The sequence below is a fragment of the Lontra canadensis genome, unplaced genomic scaffold (genome assembly GCF_010015895.1).
Source record: "Lontra canadensis isolate GAN:19392208 unplaced genomic scaffold, GSC_riverotter_1.0 scaffold70, whole genome shotgun sequence".
In the NCBI taxonomy this organism is placed as follows: domain Eukaryota; kingdom Metazoa; phylum Chordata; class Mammalia; order Carnivora; family Mustelidae; genus Lontra; species Lontra canadensis.
Window position 1 is genome coordinate 2,019,737 of NW_022631064.1, and position 14,992 is coordinate 2,034,728.

The 14,992-nt window shown below is 41.3% G+C and overlaps 2 protein-coding genes across 4 annotated transcripts in view; both read right to left on the minus strand.

Moving 5' to 3' along the window:
* Window positions 1-14,992, minus strand: part of ADAMTSL1 (ADAMTS like 1) — a 904,787-nt gene that overhangs the window by 42,228 nt on the left and 847,567 nt on the right. The gene's annotated exons all lie outside the window — the stretch shown is intronic.
* On the minus strand, window positions 12,410-13,846 carry LOC116881007 (dnaJ homolog subfamily A member 1-like). The gene has a single exon (XM_032880524.1). It carries the CDS (start codon window positions 13,757-13,759, stop codon window positions 12,566-12,568), a length of 1,194 nt encoding a protein of 397 aa, XP_032736415.1. The 5' UTR covers window positions 13,760-13,846; the 3' UTR covers window positions 12,410-12,565.

Here is a 14,992-nt window from a genome sequence, read left to right on the forward strand (position 1 = left end):
GAGATTGTCTAGTCTAACGCCAGAGGAGGAAGCTGAGGCCCAGAGATGTTAAGGCACTTCTACAAGATCAAGTGACTGACCCGATTCCTTGCCTTGTGTTCTTTCCTCCATACCTGCTACTTGCTCAGCTGGGTACCAGAAATTTACCTAGGCACCTAGTTAGCTCCTTCTTTTTTCCTGCTCATTCCTTTTGTTTATCCCTTCCCCTCCAACCCCCCCCTTTTTTTTTAAAAAAAAAAAAAAACATTTTCACAGTAGTTGTTTGGTTGAAGTACTTGGAGCAGACTATTTTGAAGAAGGGTCCTGGAAAAACAATGCTAAAATTGACTGTAAAAAGTTCAGTATGGGATATCATTGTTAAAGATCCTGTTTTCATTCCTCCCTGCATTTACTCCCTTTGCCATGTAACTTTGCAGTAGCCTTCAATGAGGGGAGGGCTGTAATTTCCTACCTCCTGATTTTGGGTTTGGTCATGTAATACTTTGGCCAATAAAATGAGTCAGATCGTATACTAATAATCTGAAAGAGAAATTAAGAAAATAATTCCATTTATAATAGTATCAAAAATAAAATACTTAAGAATAAATTTAACCAAGGAGATGAAAAACATGTATACTGAAAACTACAAAATGTTGCTAAAAAAAATTAAAACATAAATGGGAAGCTGTGTCATGTTCATGGATTAGAAAACTTAATATTGTGAAGATGTCAATACCTGCAAGGGAACTATAGATTCAGTACAATCCCTATTAAAATCTCAATAACTTTTTCTTCTTTTATTTCTTATAGAGATAGAAGAATCTGTCCTGAAGTTTATATGGAATCTCAAGGGATACTGAGTAGATAAAACAATCTTGAAAAAGAACAAACTCAGGGGTTTCACATGTCCTGATTTCAAAACTTAGTACAATATCTGTAGTAATTGAAACATTATAGCACTGGTATAAAGACAGACATATAGACCAATGAAATAAAATAGAGAGCCCCCAAATAAACTCTGGCTTATATGGTCAAATGATTTCCAACATGGAAGCCAGGACCATTTAATGGTGCTGGGAAACCAAGATAGCTACGTGCAAGAAAATGAAATTATAGCCTTACCTTACACCATATACAAAAATCAATTCAAAGGGATCAAAAACTTAAACTTTAGAGTTAAATATATAGAACTCTTAAAAGGAAACATAAGCAGAAACTTCATAATACTGGATTTGGCAATGATTTCTTGGATATGATCCTAAAAGCACAGGGCAACAAAAAATAAACTGGACGTCATCTAAATTGAGAGCTTTTGTGCATCAAAGGACACTATTACCAGAGTGAAAAGGCAACACATAGAATGGGAGAAAATATTTGCAATTCACAGATTTGATGGTGGATTAATGTCCATAATACATAAAGAATTCATACAACTGAACAACAAATATAAACAGCCAAACTAAAAAATGGGTGAAAGACTTGAATAGACATTTCTCTAAAGATATAAAAATGGACAAGAAGCACATGAACAGATGTTCAACATCACTAATTGTTACAGAAATGAAATCAAAACTACAATGAGATACATATCAGACCCAGTAGGATGGTTACTTAAAAAACAAACAAACAAGATAACCAGTGTTGATGAAGATGTGAGAAAACTAGAATCCTTGTGCTTTGCTGGTGGGAATTTAAAATGGTGCAGCCACTGTGGGAAACAGTATGGAGGTTCCTCAAAAAATTAAATGTAGGATTACCATCATGATCCACTAATCCCACTTTGGTGTATATATCCGAAGGAATCAAAAGCAGGGATTTGAATAGCTATTTGTGCACTGATGTTCATAGTAGCAGTATTCACAGTAGCCAAAAGGTGAAAACAACCTGAATGTCCATCAGTAGATGTGTAGATAAACAAATATATGAGAATATATATATATATATATGATGGGATATTATTCAGCCTCCAAAAGGAATGAAATTCTGTTATGTGTGACAAGCTGGATGAACCCTGAACACATTTAGTGAAAGAAGCCAGAGGCAAAAGCACAAATCTTACAGGAGGCACCTGGTCTGGTCAAGTTCATAGAAATAGAAATCAGAATATGGATTATCAGGGGCTGGAGGAAGGGGAAGGGGGGAGTATGGGAAATTACTATTTTTTAAATGGGTACAGAGTTTCAGTTTGAGATAAAAAGTTCTGGAGATGGAAAGTATGAGTGCTGCACAACGATGTGAAGGCAATTGATGCTACTGAACACTTAAATGTTTAAAATAGTATATTTTATGTTATGAGTATTTTACCACCATAAAAGAAATGAGACAGATGTGCCTGGATACCAGTTCCAAATCTAAATCTCAAGAGACTGTGTTTTCACTTGTGCTCATGTGCCTTTGCTAGCACCAGAAGGACACACTTGGACTGGCCTAATGGTGCCAAACGAGGGTGAAAGAATGGTGGAGAACAGCCAAGTTCACCCCAGCCAAACTCCATTTAGATCAGCTGAACTTAAGATCAGCAAGAATAAATAATTGCTATTTTAAGCCACTGAATCTTACTATTATTTTATGTAATGTGGTGATAGCTAACTGATACACTTAGGGAGAAGGGATTTCCACAATTCCCCTAGGCCTATGGATTCAAGGCTTGGGGTAGGGCAGAGTTTCCACCTGTGTGCTGATTGCCCACATCTTCTTACTCAGGTACATAAGAGGAGCAGTTTCCCTGCCTGCTCCTGGTAGCATCTGGGCCTCTGTATGTTATTCAGTCCATCGTGATATCATTATACTCTTGTTCTGAAATGGGGGTAAGAATGGCCTTAGGGAGAAGTGTGCAGAAATCAGTGAGCTGAGGATCTCCTGGGAGCAGCAGTATCTAACCCCCTCCAGGACCAAAGGTAGTCTGGAGTCAGATGCTGATTTCATTTTCTAAGAAGAGACAGGAAAACTGTACATTTATTTAGGCAAATAGCATGATTAAAAAAAAAATGTGGCTTGTAACCAGTATAGCTTTTCAGACTTCCTTAAACAAGCCAATATATGTCTCAATCATATCTGCTTTAAAAAAAAAAAAAAAAGGTGTCATAGACTGTTAAGATGCTGGTTCCAGGAATTTTTCTGTTTGGTCAGTAGGGACAGAGCCTTGGTGAGGCTGACTATATTCTAAATTGATAAATAAGAATCTTGCTATTCCCAAGGAAACATGAGATATTTGGCAAGGAAGTCTCTTATATTTAGCTCTAATCTTCAATTTTCCAACTCCATTAGGACTGATTTTCTGAGAGAGTTTTTAAGCAGAAAAAGGAGTAGTAACAGCCTTAGGCTGTTTTCTATGGCTGATGAAGTTACGTATCTGGGAGCCAGGAATCCTAGTCAGCTAAATAAGAGGTTCATTTGCATAGCAATTTACATTTATAATCCTCCCTCCTTCTTGGAATTAGAGGCCACAGTGAACAGCCAAGACATCTTTTTGGCCTGACTGGGTCTTGGGTCTTGGATGTGTTCCAATGGCCTTCCAGCCTGGTGCTCCCAGTGTGAATGAGATGGGGCAGAGTTCCTTCCAAGGGCAAGCATGAGGACTGACACGTGGAGTTCTGAAAACTCAACTTGAGAGAGACTCAAGGAGGAACAACCAAAATGCATGTCTGAGCAGCGACCTTCCTAGCAATCATGCCTCTATTCTGAAACCTATCAGGGTCAAAATCGGTTTTGCAGAAAGTTTTAGAAAGAAAAGCAATTGGGTTACTTTCAAATGTACTGACACAGATTCATGACTCCCTGAGAGAAATCTAGAATTTGATAGCGTTCCCTGGTTTCAGTTTTCTAATCTGTGAGGGTATTGACTTAGTCAATGTTTTTTTTTTTTTTTTTAAGGTTTTATTTATTTATTTGACAGAGAGACAGCAAGAGAGGGAACACAAGCAAGAGGAGTGTGAGAAGGGAAAGCAGGCTTCCCACTGAGCAGGGAGCCTGATACCTGGCTTGATCCCAGGACCCCGGGATCGTGACCTGAGCAGAAGGCAGACACTTAACCAACTGAGCCACCCAGGCACCCCTAGTCAATGGTTTTGTAGTTGATAGTTCCCTTAGGGTCTGTAGAGATACCTGAGAAGGAGACTCTGAGAGGAAATATGCCTAAGGTGGGGGCTTTGGTGCCTCTACTGCCATTTTAATCACAGAAGAATATACTGGGCTTCTGCATGAGGAGATTCCACTATTGATAACCACTGAGTTAGATGATCTTTAACGTGCTTTTAAGATTCCTGGACTTCTCAAAATCATCTCAAACTCATCATCCTCATCCCTCTTCTTCCTGTCTGAGGTAGCCAAGTGCCAAGGGTAAAATAGACCTATTCAATCTATATTGCTTAGATCAGTGTGCAGTGAAACAACTATGCCAGTGAAAAGCTCATGAAAGAGATATTATATATAAAGGTTATTTAGGATTAAAATAAACTGGGACCAGGGATAGAGAGTAGGAAGGGGAGGGCAGCCTAGAAGAAGCAGCGTGAGCAAAGGTATGAAGATGAGAAAACTTGTGATGTGGTTAGAAGAAAAGACTAGTTGACTTGGCTAGAACATAGAAAACATAAACGAGGGTGGCATGGTGTGTGAGAGTTGCAATGGGGAGGATCCTGACAGCCTAGATCTAGTCTCTCGTAGGTTTCTGAAGAAAGGAAGTGATCTGATCTAGGTTGGCTTTAGAAAGATTATTAAGGTAGTTCTTTGCAAGATGCACTTGCTTGAGAGAAAGAATCTATGGTATCAGTTCGGATGTGGTAAGAAATGAAATATATTTGCAAAGGTAGCTCTGATAGGATGTGAGGAGGAGAGGAATGGAGGCAGTGAGGAAAAGCAAATAAGATTGGAACACTAGTGAGACTATTAACAGAAATAGGCAAGTCAGGAAGAGAAGCTATTGCTTATCTGCACTCCTGGAGATAGATGAGTTTAGTTTTAAGCATATTGACTTTCAAAGTTGTGAAGGAACCACAGTATAGAAAAATCCTTCAAGATGGCAGAGATAAAAATGGAAGATAAGGCAGAGATATTTACTAGAGACAAATTTTGGGAACCAATTATATACATTTGTAAGGATGAGGTATTCAGTGAAAAGAAATCAAGTCTCAGGACAAAACAGTGGGGGAACTCCAGCATTTAGTGATTGAAGGAGGAAGAAGAGGTATTAAGGAAGTCTGCAAAGAAATGGTCTGAGAGATCGGAGGAAAACTGAGATTACTTAATATCATGGAAATCCAGAAAGGAGAGAGATTAAAGAAGCTGGCTGTTAGGAAACAAGTGACTGGTAAGAATTTGTGTAGTGAATGAATAGTTCATTTGTTTATGAAAATAACTGAATAAATAAACATTTCCCCCACAGTCCTCCCACTCCCTTCTCAGGCAATAGGTAAACTCATAGAAATATAGGTATCTATATGATCAATACATCCCATTCAATGCTATGCACACCCATTTATTGAATTTAAGAGAAAATTTACCTCTGGGTGTTGAATCTTTAGAATTGGACCAACATCCACAACCCAATAACCATGGGTGATTAAGAAGATAAAAAAATTAAAGAGGATGCTTAGGAATGCTTCGAATGTTGCAAAACAGGAATGGAGGAGCTCTTGATCAGAAAACTCTTTAAACAACCTGACTGGGGATTCTAGCTTCCAGTAGTGATGAATAACTTGGTTGGAATAACCTTCCTGCAAATAACAGTCATAAAACCTAAAGGACAACAACAACCCCCATTAAATAACTTTTTGAAAGCCCTGAAGAGTGACCAAAAGCAGTGACAGAAATAGGAGGGGAGTGTACACTAGAAACTTGGCAACTGCAACAAATGTGATTTGCCAGCTTGTACCTTTCTACCAGAGGAAATTCCTCAAAGACCTTGTGGGTCAGGGAGGTGGCTTGAGATGTCAGAGGACAGAGTCTGGGAGCTGTTATAACAGCTGAAAAGTTAAGGGAGGCCTGGAAGAGCCATGGGGGGATAAACCTCAAAATCTACATAAATCCTGGCCAATTTGTTTGACAAAACCTAGGGGACCCAGCAAAAGAACAGCAGGTAGAAGCTGAAAGAACAGACTAGAAAATTCATTTAGTTTTCATTGCAGGGAAGACAGAGGTTGGGCTTTGAGTCCAGCTAAGTTAACTGTCCAGGAGAACAAGAATAAAACACTCTTTTAGGGAACATAACAGAATTCAGAGTCTCTACAATATCTTACAACCTTGAGATCGTGACTTGAGCCACAATCAAAAGGCAGACACTTAACTGACTGAGTCACCCAAGTGTCCCTCTATGCTTTTTCTACGAAGGTTTAAGAAATTTTAAAAAATTTGCTGTTCCAGCCTGTTACTGTCAGATATTTCCTCAAATGCCTATATTCTGCCCAACTTACAAGTTCCTACTGGTAGGTTCACCTTCATTCACTTAGCCCTGTTGAAGTCAGAGATCCTTTTCATTTGTATTTCTGTCACCCTCTATTCCACCAACTTTAGTTCAGTTGCTCTGTATGGCAGAAACTGCTAGTGATCCTATCATAATGGTCCTCTCCTCCTCGGAGTGAAAGAACTACTGAATTTTAGTAAGCTATATAGCTGCCTGGAATAGAGTCGTCTCCCATACCCCCCCTACAATAAGGCATAGGACATATGATTGTATTCAGTGAAATGAGAGGGAAAGTGATGTGTATACTGCCTGGGATATGCTTTTAAAGGAAAGAACTTGCTCTTGTCCCCTTTCCTCCATCCTGTTATTGAGAACATGTATGTAGAAAAAACCATCTTGGTCTAGGTGGATAAGGGCAATACTCCAGGATGTCAGAGTGGTAGGAGTTTCAAAATATTTTTGCCTGGGTCCCTGCATGACATGGTAGGTTGTCAGGCCATGCTTCGAATGCCTTCCTCTGGTCTGCTCGGTGAGTCAGAAATACAATCTTATCCTGTTGACTGCCATTTTGGGTCTTCGTTTTTGATTGTTGAATGTCTATCCTAACTATGACAGTCCTAAATATTCTTTCCTTACTGAGACAGTGTCCTGCTATACAGTTTATTGACTTTTTCCTTCCCATCTGTCTAGGGACCAGAGAGGATGTACTTCTAGGAAGTGTAACTGATCATCTTGAATATGCCATTAGGAAAGTCTGCTTTCAACAGTAAAAGGAAAGTAAAGATCGAAATAAACTAATTATAACTAGAGCAAATGAACAAACTTACTGGCCATCTGCCTTTTCCATCACTAAACCATCTTTCAATGCTTTGAACTGAATACATATCTCATTCTCCTTAAGCACTTACTTTGTATCCTGAAGTGGTATCCACCTCTGCACACAGGCAGTGCAGCCCTCCGTGCTTTTATGTACATATTTATGTGCATGTCTCTATGTGTACACAGTGGTCTCTGAGGTTTGCCCACCGCAATAGTCAAAATAAGAAATCTAACATGAATTCCCACAGTGTATGTTCCCAATGAATAATTATCCATGTTTCACCACTAATGAGAAAACCTGGCTTGTAACTAGTGTTCCTTTCTGTCACGGACATTTCTCGTTTGTTAAAGTAAAAGAAGTATCAATCATTTTTTTTGAAGGTGAGCGATTTCTCTGCGTGCAATTTACAAGGACACCAAAACCATGGGCTAACATGTTCCACACCTCCAGAGAGACCAAATGATGAACTGCTCCCCTGCCCCCTCTGCTTTAGGGAGGATGGTAACCACATCTCACGCGGGGGCTAGCATCTCCTTTTCTGTTTCCCTCCCAGCTATGTGAATGTTGGCCATCTCCATCCTCCCAACTTCAATGCCTACCCCAGGAAGCAGTCATTCAGCAGAGAATGACAGTGCTCTTTCCTCAGACCTCAGTTATGACAGATCTTGGGTTGGCTAGGTGTCCGAGGAGGAAGCAGTGCTTGGGAAGGCTGCCTAGCTAATGAGAGTTCTGGCAGCAGAAAGCCTCTGTCAATCCTTTGTAACCAGTGAAAGAAATTATTGCCTGTAGGCTTCCATTCCTAGGTCTACTGTGGCTCCAGACTGAGCCAAAGCCAGGTGTGATTCATACATGTGTGAGGGTTTTTTTCCTATTTTTTTTAACACATTAACTGTAGAATAATAAAAGTTTAGAATGAGGAGATGTGCAAAAATAAGAAAGTCAAATTAAATATGAAATTGCACCCATTGGGAGTTGTTTTGGCCGTAACCTGCCACTAGTTGACATCCCTGATTAAATCAAACTGACCTCACTGACATTCTTCATCTCTGTATTTCACATTGGTTTCTGTAACGAAAGTAGCTTCACTCAAGAAAACACGCTGAATCAACAGATTAGGGAAATGTGGTGGGGAAAACTGGGAGGACTGGTGGTCCTGGCTTCTAATTCCTTGCACCCTTTGGAGGATGCTGGTCTACCTTAAAGATGGTGAGATAGGGCTGCCTTTGGGGCACCTGTCTAAAAAGAAACTCTGAACTCATGATGGTCATTCTTTAGTGGGTATTTTTGTTGAACTGAAGGGCTAAAAATCAGCAGGATCTCTGGTCTGCTGAGAAAGAGGCAAGCGGCTTGATTTATGGGCTTCTTTGTAGGTTAGATCAAGCCAACACAGGCATTCCTTAGTGGCTCATTGCCTGAGGGAACCACACATCCAGAGTGGAATTCCATGAGCTTGTAGCTTTCATGAGAAGAAGACAAGAGTTCAGGGTGCATCTTCTCCCTTCTCTCCTCCCTTTCCAGCCAAATAACTCAGGAAAAGGCATCTGAGCTTGAGAAACCAATTGTAAAGAGCAAAAAATGGAAATAGACTGAAAGAGTCCAGAAGGAAGAATGGTTTGAAAATGGGGGTCCACAATCTGAAAGAGGAGGAGAAAAAAGTAGTGCTCTGGAGGGTTTCACTTATTGAACTTCTCTCTCAAGGAAAGGAAAGCCGTGGCAGATTAGGACGTGCTGTGTAAAAATATTAAAGACGTGGCATTCTTACTTCATGAGCTGGCTCCAGGCCTGTCAGCATTTCCATTATAATCCTGTATTTTTCACGGAGTTAAAACTTACTATAAAAATGATGTGTGCTGGGATGAAACTTGGCACTTGGTGTAGTCAGTCTGGGAGTCCTTTCCTTAATTTAATTTTACAAAACTGGAGAACACTCAGCCATTTACATTTATGGAGGGATCTCCATGCTGCGTGTGGTGTATACAGTGTGTATTGGCCTCACTCTCCGGCCATGGGGTGATGGATGAGAGCAGGGAGTCTGCTCCATTGCCTTTTCTGGCTGGTCCCCCTTTCAGGTTTGCTGTCCCCTTGACTTTGAGGAATGGTCTCTAAGGCAGCATGGAATGGGTGGGAACTGGCACTAGGCAGCAGGCTGAGAGACATGATTAATTCATATCGGAAAAAACTCTGTTCCTACTCCCCATTTGTCAGCTGGACCCCAGAAGGCTGTGGGAGAAGACACACAACTTTAATTTTCACTCCCGATTTTTGGGACCTCCCAATAAGCTGGTGAAATAACCAGGCCAAGACTATTCCCATGTACATTTGCCCAAAGAAAACTAACTTTAAAACATTCCTGGAAAGAAAGAACTATACAAGCCCATTTTCCATTCCCCAAATGTCTCTTTACCTCTAGGGCAAGTTTTGGCTTTCCACTGGCAGGGGGTATGCTAATATCTCCATGTTCCTGGGCATCTGGTAGAAGAACTTGATATATTTCTCAGCATGAAAAGTAGCTCCATCCAGATTTATGACTTGATTAAAGCCTTGCCTTCTCCAAAGTGGTTTGGTTATTGCTTGGCTACTGCCCTCATCCATAACCTTAGAATCTGATTATTCTCTTACAGGTAAGGAAGGTGAATGGCACTTAGGATGTCCATACATACGGCGTCTCGGCCGTGAACACAGAATTGCATTGTCTGATTTAGAGCTTGGCAGTGTTGAACAACATGCTTATCCGGGGCTGACTGGACTACCTGGGGCCATGGGGGTGGGGGGGAGGCGGGGGCTCTCAGAAACTGGTCCAATTTCTTTAAACTCACGGTAGTGTTGATGGGGATTGAGACTATCTCAAGTGGATAATACAAAGAGTTCCCACGTGTCTCTCTCTGCCAGCAGGCTCTTGGCATAAAACGCACCTTTAAAAACACATCAGCATTTTTTCAAAGTTTCAAATTTCTGGGTTTATAAGTCCCCGGTTGACTCTACCCTCAGGCTGCTGGCAGATGCTACCCGGCCCGCAGGGGGAGAGACTGGGGTGACCCCAGAGGAGGCCTGGCTGGAGGCTGTCTGGAGCAGAGGAAGGGAGTTTCAGCCCACTGATGAGATGGCCTTTTAATGAACCCCAGAATGTGGCTCCTGCTTGGGCCATACCATACTTCTGAGCAGGGTCCCAAGTCAGAGCTCCCCTCTCTGTGTAGGTTTCAAGGTTACACCCACCAAGTCCAGATTCTGGGAGGAATGGGGCTGATGTTGCACATTTGGTCCAAAAGGGGACAGTATTTCAGGGCTTTCAAGAAGTGCTCTGTAAGAATCAAGGCGCTACCTGCTGTGAGAAAGAAAAGTCAGTTCCAGCCTCTCTGAATATTCTTGTCCCTTGAGAAATACAGCTGTCCTCACGCTGTCCTCACGCCCTCGTTCAGGCCAATGGACAGGCCAGCTAGAAAACATCCAGATTAGGGAAAAAAAAACAAAAAACAGAAAACAAAACAAAAGCCAGCAGCAGCTCAGCGCCAACATGCCTTCATGAACTCAGCGTAGCTTTGGCTCATGTAAGGGCCAGAGCGTTTGCAAAATAAATAAAAACCCACACACGCCAAAAAAAAAAAAAAAAAAAAAAAGGAGCCTCCACTCAGCCCAGTACACACCCCATTTCAGCTCTCCTCTGCTGAACCACAGCCACGGGACAGCCGTGGATGTGAAGAATGGCTGATATTCATAGCAGGTATCCTCCGAGGCCTGACTGGGGCAGGCCACAGGGTTTAGCGGCAAGTCACAGGAAGGAGCAACTGCCAATGAGAAATTCCAGAGTGGGCGCTGGGGGTGGAGCTGCTGGGGGGAGTGCGAGCACCTTGCCTGAATTTATTATTCCCATAGAAGCCTCCTGGGTCTTGAGGCTCCAGAAACTCCTTAACATAGTAAAGAAAATAATAAACAACCTGGGTAAGGTGAATGGGGGGCAGTTTAGCATGGGACCTGAATCGGGCCGGGAGCCACAGGGAGGGGAGGGGTTGGTGCTAAGTGTTTGCACGGACACTGCTGGCTCACTCTGCTCATGTCGTGACATGTTCTGGCAGGTGAGGTCTGGCCTTTGGCAGCCAGGATGGAAGAATGTGTCGTTTGTGAAGGGCCCATAAGTAGAGATGTCCTAGGCGGAGGAGGTCGGACACCTACAACCCAGGCTGGAAAGGCCATCACGGCAATGGGACATGGATCTGAAGAGCAGAGAGGGGCTATCCAAATAGCCCCTCTTTGTCTTGCAACATACATTTCTGGCACTGATTTGTTTTGGATTCTAATACTTAGTGTATTTGGTTCTCATATCTGGCTACAGAGTCCAGAGGCTCCCTTGGAACACTCAGTGGGCTCCCTGATGGCTTACGGGAGAGGTGGCAGGTTCAGATCCTTGGGGCCAATTCTGACCTTGGAAAGAATCACCTGGACTTAAGAGTCCCTAAAGCCAATGCACTCCTCTTAGGAAACTGGGGATTCCAGACAAGCTAGCCCTGGGTGAGGCAGAGTACATGCTGCTTTTCCAGGAACAGATAACATCTTCATTGAATTTATTCTTTATGGGCTTTCCCATTCTCCAAGCACTCATATCAGGGGAAAGTAGAGGTTCTAGAATGGGAGATGCATTTTGAAACAGGGCTGTTTACCTAATGTCTGTACAACTGATGGATGTGAGAGCTAATGTTCCTACTGTGCTTCTGAAAGCCATTTCAAGGACAGCAGAGAGAGGAAAGGCTAAAAGTCCGGGCTTGGGCAGAGCAAAAACATGCAGTGTGGGGACAAGTTATGCCTATTATTCAATAACCTCACAGGGCACCTACACTCCACATTAAAATGTACAATTAACATTCCACTAGAGTTTTGTTCCTAGATCTTTCTAAAAGACTAAGGCTGGGAAGTACCAGGAAATGGGGAAGGAATTAACTTTTCCTATAGTAATGAGACTTTTTTTCTCCTAAAATGCATTTTTGGATTACAATTTTGCAGGGATGAGATGAAAGAAAAGTGTTTCCAGTAAGGTGCTCATATATTGCTATCTCTTTGTCAAAATAATTTCTTAAATACTAAGAAGTAGGAAGCTTTGTTGTCATTTTTTTTAAATTTTTTATTATTATTTTTAAATAAATTTTATTATTATTTTTTAAACATATAATATATTTTCATCCCCAGGGGTACAGGTCTGTGAATTTGTTGTCATTTTTTTTTTTGCTTTTATATTTGAGTTTATTCTTCATTTAACTTTTAAAACACTACTATAGTTGAATATTAAAACAAAAACAATAGCAAGTAGTGAGCTATGATTATAGTCCTTCACTCATTCACTACTGCACATAAAATGCCAGCAGTGTTATTCACTGGTCCCATTAAGAGGTCTGACACTGAACACCACCCCTGGGATGATGTTCATCATCCTCATATGCTTCCTCATTGTAATGGTGCCATCTTTCCTGATTTGGATCAAAGTCCACCAGTTCTACCTGGTCCATTTCATCAGTCTCTTCTACTTCCTTCCTCTCAGGTAGGAGTTTTTCCAGCAAAGAGAGTTTATCAGGAGACAGAAAGCCATTCTCAGGAAAGTTTACCTTAAATTTGATGATGAGGCGACCCTTCTCATATGGCCTACGATGAATTGGCATGCCTTCATTTAGCACACACTTGATATCTCCATGCTTGACAATTTGACCTGGATGAGAGGTGATGACAATGGTTCGGTTGTCCAGAGTAGATATTGGCTTTTGGAAACCGCACAGTGCTTCAACCAGCTGTATGTCCATACACATGAAAAGGTCTTCTCCTTGCCGAGTAAAAACAGCATGGTCCTTCTGATCTAAAACAATGATAATATCTCCTGGTTCCTGCCCTGGTTCTTGGTCTCCTTCACCATGGAATGTTATCTTCTGGCCATCTTTCATGCCTTTGTCAATATGAACTTCTAGAATCTTCTTCTCTCGAACTATCTTCCTTCCATTGCAGCTTTTACATCCATCTTTAGGACTGATCCGTTCCCCATGGCCCTGGCACTCCATGCACATAGACTGAATTTGCTGAACCATTCCAGGTCCTATCTGATGAATTCTTATTTGCATTCCAGTACCTCGGCAATTGGGACAACACTCAACTGCTCCTTTCTTACCACCTCGGCCTTCACATTTATCGCAAATCACATTCTTTTGCAGAGCTAGTTTTCTTGTTGCACCGTTATATAAATCTTCTAAGGTTACTGAGAGCTGATGCACAACATTTTTACCTCTCCTTTCTCTCTGCATTCTTCCTCCTCCTCCAAAAAACATATCAAAGATGTCCATGGGGGAGCCAAAACCACCACCAGCTCCACCTTCTTTAATTGCCTGTTCACCTCCTTTGTCATATAATTCCCTTTTCTTTGCATCAGAGAGTACTTCATAAGCTTGAGAAATCTGTTTAAACTTCTCTCCTTCATTTGGATTCTTATCAGGGTGGTACTTCAAGGCCAGTTTCCTGTAGGCCTTTTTCAGTTCTTCTTGGGTGGCATTGGGTTTGACCCCCAAAACATCATAGTAAGTGGTTTCTTTCACCATTTTCTACAGCCGGTGAGAGGGCCGAGGCCGATGTGGGGGAGCGGGAAGGAGCGCGTTGCTGGGCGCAGCTTGGGTAGCCGCCGCTCCTCCACATCTCACCGAGCGTTCTGGAAAGTTCCGCCCGGCGCACCGCAGCCGTCGTCTTTTGTAGCCGAGTCCCGACGCCGAATTTGTTGTCATTTTTGATAAGAAAGTCCAGAGCAAGAGTTGGCATTTTTTTTTTTTTTTGGTAAAAGGCCACATAATAAATATTTTAGACTTTGTGGGTCATATGGTCTCTGTCACAACTGCTCAAGTCTGCCATTATAACTTGAAAGCAGCTACAGACAATATATCAATGAAAAGGGAATGAAATGAGTGTGGCTATGCCCAGCTAAAACCTTATTTACAAATAGGTGGTAGTCTAGTCTTTGTCTAAGGGCCAACCCCGGTCTAGGGTATGAGATCATTAGTTTCTGAACACTAAGAACATACAGTGTAGTAAAACCATGAAACAAATGCCCATGCAAGATGTATTTTTACCTCCAAAGGCAATAGCCATTTTTGGAAGAGAAGAAAGAGGAATTCAATACCTTCTTTGCTAAGTAATAGGCTCAATTTGTTGTTTTAAAAACATCTAGTGATAATTCATGATAAAATAGAAATCCAGAAAACTATTAAGAATAAAACAATCCTAATCACTATGAACATTGTTCCTTCTAATCGTACATGTGCACATATATTTCTGGATAAGTTGATAAATCTTAGTCTCACCAATGAATATATAGGTCTACATGATTCTTTTAAATTGCTGCTTAAGATTCTGTATGTGAATGCATCAGAACTTTTATTTAATCAAAACTCTATTTACAGATAATTATGTTATCTTTAATTTTCCACTAATATAAACTACATTGTAACTTTCCTAGTATATATAATCTTTGTATCCAGATATCTTCTTAGGTTACATTACTGAGGTGGCATTGCTGGATCAATAAGCATCATTTAAAAATATTGGTATGCATTGCCAAATTGTCCCCCCAGAAATGGTAGACTAATTTATGTATTGGGCAATAATCCATGACAGTACATGTCAACTGATTCTTGCATATTGTGGTTGGTAGGCAGAATAGTGGTCTCCCCAAAGATAACCACATACTAATCCCTGAAACCTATGAAAATGTTACTTTGCATGGCAAATGGACTTTTATAGATAAGAAAGGATCTTGAGATGGAAGATTATCCTAGATTATC

Coding starts and splice junctions, on each gene's coding strand:
- LOC116881007 (XM_032880524.1), bottom strand. CDS start 13,759: ATGGTGAAAGAAACCACTTACTATGATGTTTTGGGGGTCAAACCCAAT.